The sequence below is a fragment of the Lycorma delicatula genome, chromosome 8 (genome assembly GCF_047948215.1).
Source record: "Lycorma delicatula isolate Av1 chromosome 8, ASM4794821v1, whole genome shotgun sequence".
NCBI classification, from domain to species: domain Eukaryota; kingdom Metazoa; phylum Arthropoda; class Insecta; order Hemiptera; family Fulgoridae; genus Lycorma; species Lycorma delicatula.
In genome coordinates, this window is record NC_134462.1 from 19,523,843 (window position 1) to 19,544,454 (window position 20,612).

Consider the following 20,612-nt stretch of genomic DNA (forward strand, 5'->3'; position numbering starts at 1 on the left):
TGATGTCATAAAAAAATAGCGATGCTAGTTTAATGTTTTGTACAGTAGCATGCTAATTAACCTAAACACTGGTAATGTTTTGTTTATTTCAACGTTGTGGCTACACTGCTTGACCACACCCATTCTTTAAGTTATCTGTGTAATGTGAGGTTCTTTTTTTGGTTATTAGCAGTTTTCATGTTATAAATAGTGTTTTGTGAAAGCCTATTTAATTTTTTATTACAAAATTACACTTTCTAATCTTTATTTGCTCTGTATGACTTCAATTAGAGTAATGTACATAACTCCAAGAAAATATTCAAACATTGTTTCTCTTTCTGAGCATACCAGTATGATATAATGACGAGTAGCTTCTTAGTGTGGTGTTTGGTATAGTAAATGCTATTTTAAAACAGTTTAAAGAAACTGCTTCCTTTTCACCTCAAAGCAAAGGCAAATGTGACTGTAAAGGAAAAATTACTCCAGTGTCATTTATTAATGAGAAAAAGTAAACTTGACAGAATTATCTGCTGTGGACTTAAATCGAGAATTAGCAGCCAGTGGAACAGATTTACATGTGATAAATGTTAGATGCTGACTTCTTCCAGCTGGATAGAAAGCTCATCGGCCAGCTAAAAAGCAGCTTTTACCAACAGCAATATATGAAAAAAGGCTCTTGTGGACCAAAGCACAAGCTGACTGGACTGTAGAGGACTGGAAAAAGTTTGTTTTCTGACAAGTCACTTTTTTTACGTTCAAGAAAGGGGGAAAGGGTTCCATACGTTAGCAAAGCATCAGATGAAAATAAATCACTAGCTCATATCCAACAATCAGTTGAACAAACCCAGAAATAAATTTTTGAGGTTGTTTCACATATGAAAGCCAGGTTCATTACTTTCAGTAGATGGTACTTGTATGTTGAAAAGTGATGAATATATCAAGATTCTAAAGGAAAGGGTCAAGACCCAACTTCAAAACAAATTCCCACAAGGCAAAGGAGTGTTCCAACAAGAGTTGGCTGCCATGCCATATTGTCTGTTGATAGTTTTAGTTTTCTGTATGTCTTGAAACTATTTTTGTAAAGCACTCTTTTTTAGTGATAAACTCAATAGGATTAGTGATGGATTGGTTGTGTGTAAACATTACTGTGAAGTTTTAGTCTGTGGTGTAGTTTGTTTACAAATGTGAAAAACTTTTCACACTGTCTTGTGTTACCCCAATGACGTATATACTCGTATAATATATAATTTTGATTACAAATAAATGAATACATAATCAACATATTTGTACTGATAAATTTTTTTAACATATTTTGAATTAAATACTGGTAGTGGTATGTTGGTAACTACGACACTATATAATAGCAGTAAGAATTAATATTAACAGTTCTTAATAAAAATAAACAGAATAAATCAATTAAACTTAACAGAAATGTAGATCGTATACCACTTTATGGATTTTTTGATATGCAATTTCAATATTAATAAACTATTTTAATTATAAATGTTTACAAGAGATTTAAGAGAGAGTTTAAGGAGAGAGTTAAAATATACTGACAACCTATTTTTACTAATTTTCAAGATAGTATCATCCAAATGACAATGACAAATGGAGACAATACTAACAATTTATTTATAAATTAAGAATAATCTTAAAAAAAACTTACATTACATTAGGAGAATGGAAACACTTCAGTAATAATTGAATGCTTTTAGAGAGAGACAGATAAAAAGCAAAGACAAGATAAAAAACAAGATTACATAAGAAAACAAAATTTTTCTTAAAAAACAGAATTCAAATTGCCAAATTTTAACAAAGAGTGAAAGATAAATTCATTAAAGCAACAGTTTAAGAAACATCATCCTAAAATTAACAGTAGTCCTAGCCATTAAATATTCTGAGAATATATAATAAATTGAGTGAATATACAGTGCAGGTGGTCTAGGAGAATTTAGCATAGAAAGGAATAAAAAAAAAATCCTAAACATAATTTAACAAAAAAAATTGAATTCTTACAAAATGATGTCATCTATTTGATAGGTTAAATTACATCTGTCTTTGAACAGTATTGAATCCTAGAAAGTACTGAAATATTAATAAGAGAATGTTTGTTCTAGTCTCAACAATTAGATTAAGAAATTCTGATAGTGTCTTCTTGGACATCGATACTACACTACACTGCCTCTGAATCTCCAAATGAGATATATGCAATGCATGCAGCAAAATTTCTTATAAGTGAAATACCCATGAGAAATCTAACATTAAAACCTTACAGAAAAAAAACATGTTTAAAAAGAAAATAATTGACTTAAACTTACTTGTTCTTGCAATTGTCTCTTGTACATAGCCATTTTCTGTGTAGCCTTATCCAATGATTCTTGAAGTAGAGTAACATTCTTTTGATCTTCTTCACTCTGAATCATGATTTCCTTGACTGAACGTTCCTTCTTTCTCAATATCTTTACGGTCTCAGCATGTCTTCTCTTTTCTTCATCTAATTCCAATTCAATGTCACGGATCTGATGGTTTATGTAACATTTAAAAACTCATATTAGCATTTCAATTAAAAAAAAAATAAATAATTAAACAGAATTTAAGAAACTAATAAACCTAATGTTAAATGATCAGATCAATTTGTTTTCATAAATAACTGATTTACTCATGAAATATTTGTGTATTATAAATTGCACAAAAGAAAATAAATTAAGTAAATGCCCAATTATCTATCCATACAATAATGGGTAACTTTGTAACATGTATATATGAATGTGAAACAAGGACACTAAGAAAAAGAAAGGCTGAAATTATTTCAAAATGGGCATGGAGAAGATTGGAGAAATGGACAGATAAGAATGAAAAAAGAAGAAGTTATGAGTGAAATGAAAAAAAAAATTGAAATTTAATCAGAACAATTTAGAACAGGAAAGTTAATCGGTAGGGAAATATGAGAGGATTGTTTACACCGATGATGCAACCTAAAAGGAAATTGCTTAAATTCTTAAGTTCCTGTTATGAGGAAGTTTAGCAGGAAATTATGGAAAATAGAGGTACACCATTGGAAGTGGATGGGACCTGCCCTGCTTGTTGGAAATACATTGTGATGAACTTAACTGAGTATCAGTTTAAGCATGTAATTTAAAACTTACAGTACTACAAAAAAAAAGTTTTGATTTTATGGTGGCCACCAATAATGGCTATTATAATGATCTTGTAATTTTTGTAGATTGTAATGGATATTGCTAACTGACATTCCTATTTTTTCTTTTCACTTGAACTTGATTGCCAATGTACATTAGACGTACAGCATAACATTTATGTTGGAGCCATACAACATGCATGCGAAATAAGAAGTGCAACATAACAGAAAGAAATATGGATTATATTTCTAAGATTACCTGTAGTAAATGCCAACACCTACAATTATGAACCACTGATGTCCAAAGAAATTTTACTGTTTTATAGATGTTAGGGTATGGAAGATTCTTGACAGAGGTGATGCAAGTATAACCAAATGACAATAATATTTGTCAAGTCTATATTTGAAAAAATATTATAGCCCTTTAGATGCTGTAAAATATGCATGAATTTAGTTTTTGCATAAACTAAATAAAGCAAACAAGTTCTGACATTTTCAGAAAAATGGATATAATTGAAGTTTGAGCTGTTATAAAGTATTTTATTTTAAAAAGTTTAATCAATGGACATACAAAAAGGGTTAGATTCCACTTTAAAGGATTCTTTCCTTTGTTTTCAAAGGCAGAAAAGAGGTCTGCTGAATTATGTTTAATACATGATGTACATCCATTCAATATGGTGAATGCTCAGACTCCCAAAAAGTCTCACAAAATCCACAATGATTTTGTAGATCTTATTAAATGATTGTCAACTGAAAGTATGTGAGCTTGCTGACATTGGAAACATTTTGAATGTGTCCATTACATTTTACACAATGTTTTGGGTATGAAAAATCTTTCTGCTCAATGGGCGCCACATTTGTTAACATTTCACCAAAAATGCATTTGAGTGAACACTTCTTGAGTATGTTTAGACTTATTTAAATTATGATTTTGCTGAGTTATTTCAGCATTTATAACAGTAGATGAAATGTGGATCCACCATTACATGCTAGAAACCAAACAGTGGGTGGGAGCACATGAAAATATGTCAAAGAAATCAAAAACAGTTCCGTCTGCATGAAAAATCATGGCTATGGTTTTTTTTTAATTCTCTAGGTATGCTACACATAGACTACTAGGAAAAAGGCAGGACCATCACCGGGAGTATTATGGTTCACTACTGGATCAATTCAAGGGTAATATTCAAGCTAAACATCTACATCTGGGCAAAAAGAAAGTGCTCTTTCACCCCTGGCACATGTCTGGGGCTAAACGTCTATATCTGGCCAAAAATAAAGCATCTTTCACCATGATAATGTCCCTGCATAGATGTACTCTTTATATAAATGTTTACATTGTAAGAGTATTTTTATTTATACGTTACATATTATATAGTGAACTAGTAAACTCTCAATGAGTTTGTCTCTTAGCCAGAAATCAATCATCAGTTAATCAGTTGATGCTACATAGAAAGCTATATTTTGAGATAAACCTTTCAGGAATAGTTGGGGGAAAAGACGCACAAAGAACCAGTGTTCTCACTCTGAAAAAAAAAATACAAAAAATAGTAAAGTGTAAAGAATTCAGAAAGTTGAAGTTCCTGAAAGAAAGGAATAAATGTTTGTAGTGTAGATTCTGCTCAGTCTTGATACCATCCCTAACAAATTTTTTTTGTCATCATTGCTTGGGAATAAATGTAAACTTCAGGAATTGAAAATTCTAAAAATTTGAATGAAAGCTTTTTTGTAATGAAAAACAACTCTAATGATAGAAATCCATGCAGTAAACCTTACCCTAGCTTCCAGTTTACTAATGATGCGTTTTCCTCCAACAATTGCATTAGCTTCAACTTCTTCAAGACGGACAGACAAGTTCTTGACTTCAATTTCAAGAGACTTCTTGATTGTTTCGATCTTAATGACACGTTCTTGTTCTTCGTGAAGTTGTTCAACAACATGTTTCACTTCAACTTGAGCACGCTGGTACCGTTCATCAGAGATCTTCAATTCCTTAGTTACTTCTTCGTAATCACCAGCAAGTGCAGCAAGCTCCTGCTCTAATTTGGTGCGGGTGGCAGACAAGTTAATGTTAATAGTTGTCAATTCATTAACCTTAGACTGAGACTCTTCATAGAGGAGTTCAGCATTACGCTTAGCTCTCAAGGACTGAAATCAAACAAAATTACAACTGATTATTCTTAAATTTAATAATGGTTTGTGAACAGTGTTTAATTTTTTTTTTTGAATTAATAATGCATTTCATTTTTTACATCATTCTTTTCATATGACCTCTGATTTCAACCTCTCTCTTTACCAACACAGTTTTCTATAATTTATAACTTTGTCAATTGTAATATGACAAGAAAGAGAAATAGAATGCATCAATAAGTTATTAAATTAATAGTTAGAAAATAATTAGTTAAAGCCTAACTCAAAGTTTATATTATCACATTAAGTCAAACTTTACAAAAATACACATAACTACTGATATTAGAATATAAACACCTGGAGTTTGATATAACAAGAAAATATCCTTTTCAGTGTTACACATCAACAAAATTATGCATAAAAATTTAATTAGGGTTGAATATATCACTATTTTCAGCATTCAGTTCTAAATCTGAACAATGAATTGTTCTAAAGATGACTTGATAAAGTAGTGAAAAACTTGTGCTGCTACTTAACAAAAAATGTACTGGTCCTTTAAGGAAGTTATTCTTAAAGGATTAAATAAATAAATAATATACTTACAGATTCAAGGTTTCCACGAACTTCTTCAAGTTCAGCTTGCAATGCTTGTAACTTCCGTGAAGCAACAGCATATTGGTCAAGAGTAACGGCAAGCTGACGCTGAATCTCATCATAATGTCCTTGCAATTCCTGTAGGTGGAGATTATGAGTTGGTTAGTAAGTAATTTATTCATCTACATAATATTATCATATAAACATTAGTACATGTATTCAAAACAAGGTAAGAAGTATACCGTGGGTATATTACCTCTCTTTTATGTTCTTTTCATGAAAGTTATAATTTCTAGAAGAAAGATTTTCTTATAACAAAATTAAATTTTGCCGAATTACACAAGAAAATTTAAAAGTGAAGCGAATCAAATGTGTATGGGTAAATATTTTATCATTTTGGTAGAAAGTTTTAATATATAAACTGAAAATTAATGAAGAATATATTAATAATTCTAATCAATTAAAAGATGTAATTGATAACCATAATATAAACACTTATAGCACAATAAGAGAATACTGCAAATAATGAATCGGTATGTCAAATAATGATTGACAAAATACAAAAGGCACTAGGGAAAGTTTGCAGTGCAATTTTATTTTTTAATAATTTTTCAAAATAGTTTCCATTACACATTTTAAACATCTCCAGCCTTCAAAATCCTTCAGAACCCTCCATCCACTTTACTCTTCAAAGAAACCCTAACATGTCTCGTCTGAGATCTGGAACACTCATCATCCCAAGCCCCTAACAGGTCATCATCGCTTGTAAAATGCCTCTCTTTCAGTCTGCTCTTCACCTAGGGTAACAGTATGGTGAGGTCAGGACTGTAAGGAGTTGCTCAAACAATTTTATTCCAGTGTTGGCCAAATACTTGGAGCACTTCCTCTACCTCTTTCTAGACTGAAGCACATTATCATCAAGAAGAAACCATGTCCATCCTTGAGTTTGGGCACATCTACTTGAGAACTTTGACAATTATAGGCAGGCATTCCTCAGCATACCACTTCCATCTAACTTTCTTCTGAGCTTGTAACACAACTCGCTCTAAAACTCCTCTCACACTAAAAATATGGCCAGCTGTGGATTTTCGAACAGTCCTCATCTTCGAACACCCAAACTTTGTTCTGAGTCTGGGTCGGACATCATAATAGTACAGCCAAGTTTTGTCACATGTCACAACAATACTGTTCACATACAGAGATTTCCCATTTTCAAACTTCTTTAAGCATTTCACGAGACCATGAAACATAATGTGTCATCTGATTGTCAGTCAAGTTTTGTGGCACCCAAAAGGTACAAAGGTTTCTAACTTGAAGGTGATCTAACAGAATAGCATGAACGGCTGGTGCATTAATGCCAAAGAAAACCTCTGTTTGGTAGTAGGTCACACACCTTCTGTCTCAAGCATTTTTCATACTACAGCAGTGTTTCTATTCACAGACAAAGACAGTGGACCTGATCTTATAGCATCCTCAACACCAAAATTTCCTCTTTCAAACAATTGGTGACACCATAATATTGTTGTATGATGAGGACAATCCTTTCCAAGCACAGGAGTCATTTCCACTAAACACTGATCAACACTTAACCTATATGCAAAATTGCCCAGCATTCATTTATCAACCTCAACATCATTACCTCTTTTCAATAACACAGCTAAAAAGCAAATGACATTGAGACAGTGACTAGAGTGACAGTAGTGTTGGTTGAGACCTGTCTAACTAACCAGTAACTTATAACCATCAGAAATGTTCAAATAGTTTAAAGCAAATAAATCATCATTTAAATGAAAGTTTATAACTTAACAGAATGAGATTTTTGCAAAATAAAAAAAAAAATGAATAAAAAATGACTATTTCAAAATGCAACATTTTTACATGGTGTTAACATAGATTAAAAATTATAGTTTACTATAAGAAAATTGGTTCAGTTTTGTTGTTTAGCTAATTTTAATTTTTATGTATTTAAACAGATCAATATTTACATATTTAAATATCTGTATTTCAGTAAAATATTAATATGTACTCGCAATTATCATAGTAAATGATGGTGAAGTATTGTAGGTAAAAAATGTTTTTAATTTAAACATGGTATGTCAGAATTAAAAATAGTCTGTATTCACAATAAGACAAGAAAATGCTATTTTTATGTCAGGCAAGGTCATTCTCTGTTGTATAATAGGTCTCACTATATTTGTTTTTAGGTATGATATAACCAGGGACTATTATATAAAATATATTTTTTTTGCAATAGAAAGTGGAAGATAATTATAAAATATGTAATTAAATTTTTTAACATATATATATATATATATATATATATATATATATATAGAGCGCATACACATGCTCATACACAAATCTGTCTTAATAAAGATTGGTTTGAAATAAACCAAATTGATTTTGACCTGTTATATTAATTATATTTCATCAAATGATAATTACCGTCAATTGGAGTGATTGTTTCTTGATTGTCTTCTGCAATTCAATGTTGTTCTTGTTAGCTACATCAAGTGACAATTCAAGTTCAGTAATCTGTATCTGCAACTTCTTCTTGATTCTTATAACTTCGGTCTTCAACTTAGTTTCTGCTTCAACAACTCTAGCATTCAACTGTTCAATTTCTATGCTTGTCTGCTTACTGTAAAAAAGAATTTAACAACAAATAAGCATAATCCAAGTGTCAGTTATCTAATAAAAAAACAATAGTAACTCATAGTTTTTAAGTAATTATAACTATATGATGTCATCATAATATTGTCATATTCTAATGAGCAAAAAGAATAAATATGTATACACGACATTAATATTCTCTCTTTATGAACATTAAATACCTTTAAGTGAAAGGTATTTTTAAATTCTTCTCCTGAAAAAAAATAAATTTATGACTTTTCACCCAAGCAGTGATTCATTAACAAAATATATGTTCTACATGGCTCAAAAAGCTAAATATTAATTTATGTAAAGTATTTAAATTAACTCTTTAATTAAATTAGATTATTAAGGACAGTCATCCTGATATTTAAGTTGTTTACTTATTTTTATAAACTGCAAGCATATTCTTTCACATTCTATTTAAAGATTTTCCTCATCTTTTGTCCTGTTCATACAAGCCAATTCAACTCATCAGTTCTAAATAATTGATATAAAACAGTATGTGGTGGTAACACAAAGATGAAATCTACAGTAACTTTCAAGATGGAATAAAACATTAAAACTATGTTTTGATGATAGCAGAGATTCTCTGCTCATTCTACATCCACTGTTATTTTGCTGCTAGGATTTAGCATATGCAGCATTTACTGTTTAAAATATGGCAAATTTTTTACATTTCATACACTCGTTTTTGTAATGCACAACAGAAACTTGTTTAACGAAAAGTTTGTTTACGTCTCACATGACAACAATAGACTAAAAATATTAATACCTAATATAAATCAGCTGTTCATATAACCATATGTTTACTTGTAATTTTAGTGTTGCCACTTTAGCTGTCAAAAAAAACCAGTCTCATTATTTTATTTACAGACCTTGTATATAAATAAATGTAAATGTTTTACATTGAGGAATTTGTAATTTTCTTTGGAATTGGCTAAAAATATTAAATAAATGTTATTTATTATGTTTTATAATTCTGTAATGATTGACAATCATAGAAAGAGGGTGGGTAAAAAACTGTTGAAAGTCTGATTAACTTTATAATGCAATATGCAGAGGAATGCTTCTTGCTCAAGTAAGAAGCATGAAGCAAAACTGCAAGCAATAGTTAGAAGGACTGTAACTTAAAAATATCTTATCACTTTATCTTATAACCTATTTTTGTCAACATCAAAAAACATATTTCTTCTCTCCATTTAAATATATTTTAGAAGTATAAATAAATTAAAAAAAATGGAACAACACCATGGAGGGGGTTGGAATTTTCAATTATATTACACATAATTTATTTTAATCTTAAAATACTTATGAAGTGAAACATCATATAAACACTGAAATGAAATATGATAGAATATTGCAATTTTATATTTACGAGATATATAAAAGATATGATATTCTAAAGATCTCAATGAAATCTCTCTTCATCTGCTGAAAAATCAATGGGACTTCTACCTCCCTTTTTTGAATTAATGGAATCTTTGCAAATTTTTTTTAAGATATAGTCCTAATTTAAGCAAAAGAAAAATGTTAAATTACTGTATATTACTAATAGTATATAGAAATTAGAAAATTTGACATCTGCTTGGCAAAAATAGTGCTTCTGTAATGATGTTCATTTGGGAGTACATTTGAATACATAAATATATTAAAGTTGTATATTTTATATCTTTAGTGTTGAACTTAAGAAGACCTGAGAAACTCCTATCTCCACCCTGGAGATATGAGTTTTTGATATGTATTTATGATTTTTTTTTATTAAATTTAATTAATTAAAATCAAACAGAAAAAATGTATTAACTATTAGTTACCACTATTTGGTCCGTAGAAAAGTTTTCATTTAAGCAGGTGTATTTCAGTACAGACTAATGTGAATCATGTGATAAAAAAATAATACTACATATATCTGATTGTTATTTAAGCTTAACTTTTGCAGTGATTAAAATATTTTGATTTATAACTAAAATAACTGTCAAAAAACATGAAATGTTTAATGTAAAGAGTGTATGCATGTCATGTTTAAATATAGAAGGAAACTCTTGAATGATATTGATGATATAAATATTTTTAATAGCGCCAAAATAAATTCAGCTTTAATGCTATTTTCAGAGTTATGTTGGATTTTTTTTTAGTTAAATCTTAAACTTCTATTCTGTAAACAGTTTTTTTCTTAAAAAATCTGTTATTTAAGAATGAAATTTGTCTAACAGAATGAAAGAATAACAGACTACTGTTATTATCCTAAATACCAACATTTTTTTTTAAGACTCTTATTGTAATAAGTAAATGAAAATATTCATTTAACACGTCTCAAATAAGTTTAATGAAAATTTTTATTGATCAATTAAGAAGTGTGTTTAATGAGATATGAAAATTAAAATGTCAATAATAGTAGTCTTTTTTTATATAAATTCTAATGCTGGTGAGTATTTTATTACATTTTGAATAATTTTTTTGAATTCTTAAAAGCATATGTTAAATATAATAATCAGGGCTTTGATAAATTAAATTAGTCTACAGAACAATTTTCTCCTGGTATTTCTAAAATTACTCAACTGACTTTACATGAAATAAAGCCAGCACAAAGGATTATTCTGATTTAAGTATTTGAAGATCAACACAAAAAAACAATAATTTAAGATGCTGTGTACTGATTTATTTTTTAAAATATACTATATTTCAATTATGGAGACTGGCAAGATTTTTCAAGGGGATAGTTTGTATCTCTCAAATTCATATGTAAGCTATTTACCTAAATGAGAAGATTTATTTTTACTTTCTCGTCTAGTACTATAGCTGTAGAAGGGGAAAGTATGGTAACCGGTCCAATTTGGGCATATGTGGTTTTCACCAGATCTTTTTGTTTTAACAACTAAGGAACCAGACCCAAAAAACCAAACTGAAATTTTCCACATGTTCATATGTACATTTGTGTGTTTGGTGTTAGATGTCACAACCTAAATTACCTTATATCTACAGAACTACTTGACCAAATTTGGGCAGGTTACTTCTATATATGGGGCATTGATGCCATTAAATTTTCAACCTAAAAGGTCCAGGGGGTGAGGCTGTAGACAAGGTCACCCTCTGATCTGGAGATTTCGTCTAATTAAAGTCTTATTTTTCATAGACACATTTGATAACAATTAAAAAAAAGTAATATTTCCAAAATCACACTCCACCCCAAAAAATGCTCTAAATAAACTAGCGGGTATAGTGCATCATTAGCACCCCTTCTCAACACAAGGAGTGCTAGTGTAGTACTGACATACAGCTGCTGTATCTTCTATGTTGTAACATCACAAGTGAGCTGTAGAATTAAATAAATGAATAGTATTTAAATTGGGTGCAAGTACCGCCACAACCGCGTGAATGAAATACAGTATGCACGTGTACTTTAGTTAGAATCATTGAATTATATAAACAAAAAATATTATATTTAAATAAAATTATAAATATTTTAAATTGTGTGTGTAAGCCGTGCATCAGAAAAAACAGCATGGTAGGAAAGTCCTACAACTGTGTTGTCAACTTTTTTAATCAATCTCAGCAATTATATAATAATTATGAGATAATACAGTTTAAAACATTTTACAATTTATGCTTTTCAATAAGTTTCACAGAGTTTTTGTCTCTTTGTCAGAGCAAAAAAGGAATAAAAGTCCTTTTTTTTGCTCCTAGTCAGATGGTAAACTATCTCCATACACTGTAAAACTAATACACTGTATTAGTGTAGGTTAATCTTTTGTTATTGATGCTTCCTACTATTTGATGAGACAGACAAATTTCTTTATTTAGGTTCAGCTGGATGTCATATCTGGCTGTAGTTCTATTCAAGAGATTCGTGTTTTGTATTCAAGGGGTGCACAAATCAAACTGAAATACCTATTTGCTAAAGCTTAGCCTCTTGCTCTCAAAATCTTATTTATTTTTCCAAGTGCTCATAAATAAATTCATTGAGTGACATTAATATGATATGTCAACTGAAACATACCTCAGCTCTTCAAACTGTTTTCTGATAAACATTCTTTAATGAAAAAAAATTGATTTTTTCTGGTTCTTAATACAGATTAAATCTTTGAATTGCTCCATTGTACTATAATGTCTGATTATTATTTTACTATATGTAACAATAGCTGTTTATTTATGAGTTAAAAAAGAGCATAAAATTTTAAATGTTAGCCAAATATATTTATTGCAATAAAAATTATTCATTTCACGCAATAAAATGAAATCTTTTACATCTAAAAACAAATTTTTTTTAGGTTTTATTGAACTTTTTTTTTAATTTCAAGTTAACAAACTTTTAATAGTCGCTAGCCTTTGATAAACATCAAAAGCATGTATTGGTTAACTACTTTTATTGTTGCAGTCGTTTTATAACTACAAGCAGTTAACTTTAGTATCAATGTGAACCATTTATTAAATGTGGCTTCAGACATTGGACTTTTCATTTATTTCACACCAATTAATTTACTGGATGCCAGCACTTTACAATGCCAGTGAAGTGGAACAATCTCAAGTTGTGAAGAGCAAAGCCTACTGTCTTAAACAGAGGTTTGTTCTTTATATAGATCTTATACTTAATTTTAATAAACAGAAGAAATTAAGTGATAACAAAAGATTACAAGAAACTCATAACTATTATATCATTCTATTTTTAATTTCTAGATTATATTTTCTAAGAATGACTTAAAATGTGCATAGCATCCACAGAGCTTTACAAATACATGAGTAACTTAATAAGACTAAATAAATTTACAGTCTGACAATTAATCTCTACTCCAGTTTCAGCTCAGTAAGTCCTCAAACAGTGCCATTAATTAAATTCTAATGATCAAATCACATTAATAATGAATTTAAATCCATTTAAAATTACTTAACTAGAAATAATTCAGAATCACAGGTCAAATGTTTGGAGAAACTAATCAATTCACTAAATCAGTGGGCTGGGTAAGTATTTGTAATAAACTGGCAGACTAAAATGCAGTATATACCTCTGTTAAATAATGGCAAGAAAAAATGTACATTAACAAAATACAGAAGTAATTTTCAGAGTAACTTATGTATTATATACGTAAGTACTATCTACTTGTGTATTCTATTCTTACGTTCTTCTTTCTTTCTATTACTTGTAGACTAAGGACACAATAATGGATTCCATTATATCTTGCAAAAAAAATGATTTTTCCTTAGTTAAGGAAATGAGTGAACAGATAAGTAAGATCCAAAAGTTAATAAGTTTTACAATTTATCACTTTACAAAGGATTGAATTTTAACCTATATGCTTTCTAAATTTTAGAAAAATTCAATATTATTCACTATTGATATATTATTGACAGCTACTTCAGAATAAGATTGTGAATCTTCATAGAAATTTCTATGAAGTTTTACAGCACTGAATAATTGGGCTCTAATGTCCAAGAATATCAATGAATTACAATATTCAGAGATATGAATTTTTTAAGAATTCATACCATCTTAAGAAAAAGTTATTTCAGAACATAAACATAAGAAGGAGCAGGGTGAATATAGCCAGAATAGAATAGTCAAAATTTGATAGAAAATATGTGAAAAGTGAAGGGAAACAAATAATCTATGAGAATGACGATCATATTTGAGAATGTTGTGATTCATCAAGGGGTTACTGTGACAGTAGATGGCTAATGAAGAGGTAAATCAGATAGGCTGCCGAGGAAGAGGGTGGGTGTATATAATTTTGATTTTTTTTAATGTTCAGTTTCGACTTAATTCACAATCTTATTCTGAAGTAGCTGTCAATAATATATCAATAGTGAATAATATTGAATTTTTCTAAAATTTAGAAAGCATATAGGTTAAAATTCAATCCTTTGTAAAGTGATAAATTGTAAAACTTATTAACTTTTGGATCTTACTTATCTGTTCACTCATTTCCTTAACTAAGGAAAAATCATTTTTTTAATGTATGATTCATTATGCAAGTAATAATTATAAAATATTTAAAAATTACTTATTTCCACTCCCCAGACTCAAAATAAAGGCTGTGTCCTCTTCAGGATCTATATAATTCTTTATTTGTACTTTTACAGTAAAATATAAAATATGACAACTTATATTATTTATCTTGAATTAAAAGGAGATGAAGTTGAGAGGAAAGTTTTTCTAATTTTTTTTAAAACTATCCTGAAAATCTTTAAAACAGTAAACTTTTTGCCAAACTGCAAATGGGTTGAGATAGTAATCATGGGTCACAGAGGAGTCACATGCTAACAATTCTAATTTCTTTTTTGAGATAAGGGAGGTTCAAAAAAATTTACACCTCTACTAACAGTCTTTAAAATTTCCCCTGATTAGTTTACACCAAAGTTCACCTATCTCCAGTTCACAAATATAATCTCCTTGTATATTTTTGAAAAAAAATGTTTTTGTATATGTTGTACATATCATACACAATTATGAGAAATATGTGAAGAAATCATTCACATTATTATACCTACGTTTCCATGAATTATCTTATATGTTGTTACATAAAATTTATCTAAAAGATTCATGCAATTTTTCCACACATAATGTTTTGTTAATATATATAGTTATATAATTACACATAGTGTAATTTTATATAAAGTGTATGATGTAGCGTGCAATTATATTTGATTTGTTTGTGTTCATTGATTCCAAATTGTGTCTTAAATAAATTCATTTACCTTTTATCCAAAAAATAATGAGAAGTTTTATTATCAAATGCTTTAAGTTCATAACGTAAATTGTCAAGAGGTTGCAACATTCTTTGTTCAGCATCTAATATTGCACTTCTATTATTCATATCAACACGATGTTGAATTGTATCATGAACTGCTGAAATAGCAGTTTTACGCTGAAATCCTTTAATATCCATTTCAGTTGATGATGATATATTTTTCATACTTTCTGTTAAAAGTAATGCTTCAATAGCTTTAGCTGAACGCCCACGTAAAGCATCTTTAGCGAGTTGCACTCCAGAATGAATATTTGAATCAAGATCATAATCAATCAAATCTAAACCGGCCATTTTTTTAATTATTAATTATTAAAAATAATCGTTTAAATTTAACAGAATATTTTTCTTTTATATTCTGTCTTATATTTCTTGGTAAAATTAATTTTTAGGATAACCTTTTTTATTATACAATGTTAGTAAAATTAAATGTTCAGTCAGACAGATAACTAAATGTTATATAAAATCAGCTACGTTTAAAAAAAAAATTATAAACATAACCAAATTTAGTGTAGTTTAAATGCTTATCAAATGACAAATAAAATTATTTGTTTTAGTTCCTTATATTACAGTATGAATTTAGAGTTTGCCATACACTATTTAAACACACTAAAAAAAAAGAAAAGGAAAAACACTTATAAATTAAAATAAACTGAACGATAAGAGATGACAGGAGTTAAAAAAAGAAAGATAACAGGATGAAGAACTGGCGACTGGTAGGGTAGCTAAACTATAGTGAGTGACGACTAACAACGTGATATCAAGAGTGTTTTAGATTATTTTTGCCTTATTGGCCAACCATCTTGGTATTATTTATAGTAACATTCTTGAGCTAAGAAGCAACTAAACTGTCAGAGAATACTGAGTCTTAGTACAGAGCCAAATCTGCTAAACTGAAGGTCTTCTGTCTCAGTCAGTGTGGCCAACCATCATATATCCATAATAAATATATATATTTATATATATGAAAAACAATCTTCTTTAAAACAACAGTCATTATAAAAACAATTGCCAATTAATTATATGAATTAATTTAACTTGCACTTAATTACATATCTGAATCATCAGAATGAGTTTAATAGCACATAACCATGCTACAAGTTTACACATTAAACTGATTTAAAAAATAAAAAACTGATTTAAAAGAAAAATAGTCATGGGGATTTTAATTTTTCTGCCAACATTTAGCTTTAGTAATAAAGACATTTTTAAATACTGTTATTAATAATCTATATAAATAAATATTTACATATATACCATTTTTATCAAGCTAAAAGTAAATGAAAATAGTACTGGTAAATAAACTTTATGTGGTTAGTAAATGTTTATTGTGATAGTACCTTCAATCAATAAAACATGTTTTTAGTTATATTGTACCAAAAACAGTTAGTATGCTTTTTTCTATGAAAAACAATAAAATTATTTTAAAATGCCTAATAATGAAAAAATGTAATTATCAACAAAAATTATGTTTCATGAAAATTATTAAAAATATAATATTTGGTATTTATTAAATTTGGTACCTAGATAATTTTATATTGAGGATTGATTGGAATAGACATTTCTAAGAATGTGTAATAAATGTAAATAATATTAACACTAAATTTTTAAGAAAACTAAGCAATTAAAAAGAAATTGCTAAAAATAAATGTAGTATAATTTTATTGACAGGAGTGAGGATCCAAAAAAGTATATTATAAGTATGAACATGTAGAAGTAGTTTTTTGAAACTACATTAAGGCTCATATAAGTAAAAAATGTCATTCTAAAACTAAAGCAATGATCTTTGTCTTTTTTTGTTACTATAAATTCTAAAGATTATCCCATAATGGGCTTTAATGCCTCAATTTCTACTATTCTATTCAACTTTCAAATCTTTCTTTTTGAAACTATTTATAATGCAATCTGGAACTAATCTTGCACGGAAATAATTTACACACACACGCGCGTGCGATTAACTAATTTTTTTTTTGTATACATTTTGTTTTAATAAGAAAATGAATAAGAAAAAGGAAGTATACAAGAGGATAAAAATATAGGTATCTGTGAAGTACACAAATGTTGAATTGGAAGATTAAAGTAGACATCAAGGCAAGAACAGAACCATTTCTTTTATCATCAAAAGAAGCCTTTAACAAAACTGAATGAATGACAGTGCTTTAGATTTAGAGCTTAGGTCAAATGATACTTGTGGAATGTTTTTTTGTATTTTAGTGAAACATAATGTTAGTTATCTTGATAAGTAAAGGATTCAAGGTTTAATGACGTAGGTATGGATGAAGATGGAAAAAATAAAATGGATAGAACATAAATTGAGGATCTAAGAAGACCAAAGCAAAGATGGGACAGGTAAAATTAGAGACAACGTGGTGTAATAGACCTGCTATTTACCTGATATCACATGAAGAAAGTATTCATCACTGAAGGTGTTTAGTTTTAATCTTTCAGCAAATTCTGGGAAAGTTTGGCAACATCGCTGCCAGATATTTTTATTTTACTTCACTTTGGTATAATTGACAGAAATTTTTTTGGGTTATTCAAAAACGTTTTTGTAACCTAAAAAAATTTTTTTTGTAAATTCAAAATTTATTTTTAATTTAATTACAGAGGGTAGAGAAGTATATAAGGGATGTAAAAGATCATTACAAGCAAGCTGAGTTTCCATGCGAATTAGAATGTCTTAGTATTAAACATTGAGTCAAGAAGAGGAAGAAATTATTAAAAATCTTTATATCAAGTATAGCTATTTCCAACAATAAAACACAGGCAAAAAAAAGCTAGGGAAACCAAGTATAGGCTTTGAAAATGTGTTGTTACAGATGAAAGTTAAAAATTGGGTTTGTTGAAAAAATTCAAAATAAACAGGTATAAAGGCAGATTTGAGAAGATATTGTGAAATTAATGAGATTATCATGTAGAAAGAAGCAAAGGGCTATAAGCCATTTATTAAAGCATATGAACACAAAGACTGGAATAAATAGTGATAAAAAGGTTAGCTGAGTATAGAAAGAAATGGAATAAATTAGTTAAATGATTAATAACAAAAATATTTTTCAAGCAACTTTCATATAATCAGAGAAATTTGTGTAGGAGATTGTACATGTTTTAGATGAGACTTCTTTCACCTATAAACTATTTTAAAAAGATTAAGTTAAGTGAATATGGTAGTTTTCCTAAATTTATCTGCAGGTGACATCTTTTATTACCACGCATACCTGAAACCACAATTGACAGTGACCTTTTTATGCCGGTCTAACTTTTATAAATTTTTTATGTATTTAACTTAAATGAAAGTACATGGTATTTTTAGAATACTTTTGATCTACTCTGAAAATTAATTAACTACACAATAAATTACAAATATATTACTTTGAGATTAAGAATCTTATAATTACTATCCAAAAATAAATAATTTTTTTTTTTCATTTTTAGAAGCCTATAATTAAATAAAATAATTATTTTTTAAGGCTTTACAAAAACAAAGTCAACTGTACCTCATAAAAATGAAATCAGAGGAGTAATTTTTTTTTGTTCTTATAATTTTCAGATTTTCTTGTAAGCAAATTCAAAACTAAACAATATCTATAAATAAACTAAAATTCATTTACTGTACAAAAAAGTGATTTCAGTTTGACTGCATGTAATCTTTTTAATGATTATATCATCATGAAATACAAACATGATCTTAAACTATAAAAATCTTAAAAAACAAACTAACTTTGAACATTTTCACAGTATCATACTAAATTCTTCAAATAAGGAAAAATGTTTTAAACTGGTACTACTTGATCATGCCAATTCATCAGTAAGTGTAAAGTTTCTTTCTTTTGGGTGAGAAAATTCCCTTGTAACGTAATTTTTAGTATCACCATAACTGATACATTTTTTACTCCTTAAAAATTAAAAAATTCTGTCAACTATCCACACATATCTGATTATCTGATTATAACCTTTGTTTTCTTGTTTTGTTTACAAGTGTACCTATGATAAAGTTTAATAATTAATTATGAACAAGGACACACTATTTTGATATCAATCAAAATATAGTATTAAAAATGAAAATATAATTAATGAACAAATGAAACTTTTCATGATAGTTGAAAATAATAAAACAAAATTAACTCATTTGACTTTGTTTAAAATATATTCAAATAGTGGTACCAAAAACAACAGTTTTATTATCTGCAATAAATTGTAATAGCAGAAGAAAACTTAATTTTATGTCAGTGACTGAAATGGTAAATGTACTACTACATATTTTTTATTATTTTAATTTAATTTTTGAGAAGCAGAACTACTAAACACAGAGGAAATGCATAAATAAATCGGAAAAAATGAAATTTTATAAGTGATAATGAGATACAGCAAAAATTATGAACAATTTATTTCTGGAATTTTCAACGTAATATTTTTAGGGCATAATAAACTGGTGATATGGGGCTAAATATTTTTTTCTTGGAAAGCAAAAAAACTATGAGTAATTACTGATATATACTTATGGATAAATATTTGGTAAATTCTTTTTAAAATATACCTTTTTAAATTAAAAAATATATCTGAGTAAAATGCAATTGATAAATTAAAAATTTACATTTCTAATACTGACTGTTGTTTTATAATTCTTTTTGAAGTACTTTTATAATCTACATGATCAATGAATATCAATAACAGAAGATTTTTTTTATTATTGTAAAAACACTAAAAGTTATGCAATTAAATTACAGAATAAGCAGTAATACTTTTATAATCAAGTTCAATTAAAATTTCATCTTTCGGTTTTACTTTTTCGATTTTTGGTGTTGTGAGAAATCAAATAATTTTTGGCCGGTAAAATATTTTATCGATATACAAACAGGAAGGTATAATTTTTTGCAGATCATGAATTTCTGAACCTAATTTTCCATTAATGTCAACTATATGTTTAGTTTCTTAAGTAATCTGTAAAATTTCTGAACTTGTCTAATATTCCACCAAAATATATTTTTAAATTCAAATTTTTTAAAGCGGCTGTATTGATGTTCTAAGAATAAACTACAAACTGATAAAATATGAATATCCAAAAAATTAAAAATAAAAAGTTGAAAAACTATATAGAATTAATAGAAAAAAATAATAATATTTTATAAATTTATAATATTTATATTATTTAAAAAAATAATAAAAGAAAAAAAAAACAAATGAGAAAGCGAAAACTAATGAGATAAAAATTAGCAAAGATCTAATCTAGTAATGGTTTTATAACAAAGAAATTACAAAGAAATGGGCCATTACAACGTCCTTGAGTTGTCAGTATTTTCTTTTATTACTGGCCCTAGTGTCTTCATAGAAATGAACTAGTTGGCAAGTAAAACAAATGAATAGTCTGCCAGATTATACTGTATAAA

The 20,612-nt window shown here is 28.2% G+C and overlaps 1 protein-coding gene across 1 annotated transcript in view; it reads right to left on the reverse strand.

Annotated features, from left to right (window-relative positions):
- The window catches only part of Prm (Paramyosin), a 95,813-nt gene that overhangs the window by 1,018 nt on the left and 74,183 nt on the right, over positions 1–20,612 (reverse strand). Inside the window, exons 13-16 of the mRNA XM_075373834.1 lie at positions 8,282–8,477; positions 5,846–5,974; positions 4,889–5,260; positions 2,298–2,498 (exon numbers count right to left, since the gene is read on the reverse strand). Of these exons, the coding sequence (XP_075229949.1) occupies positions 2,298–2,498; positions 4,889–5,260; positions 5,846–5,974; positions 8,282–8,477 (898 nt within the window). The remainder of the gene's footprint in view (positions 1–2,297; positions 2,499–4,888; positions 5,261–5,845; positions 5,975–8,281; positions 8,478–20,612) is intronic.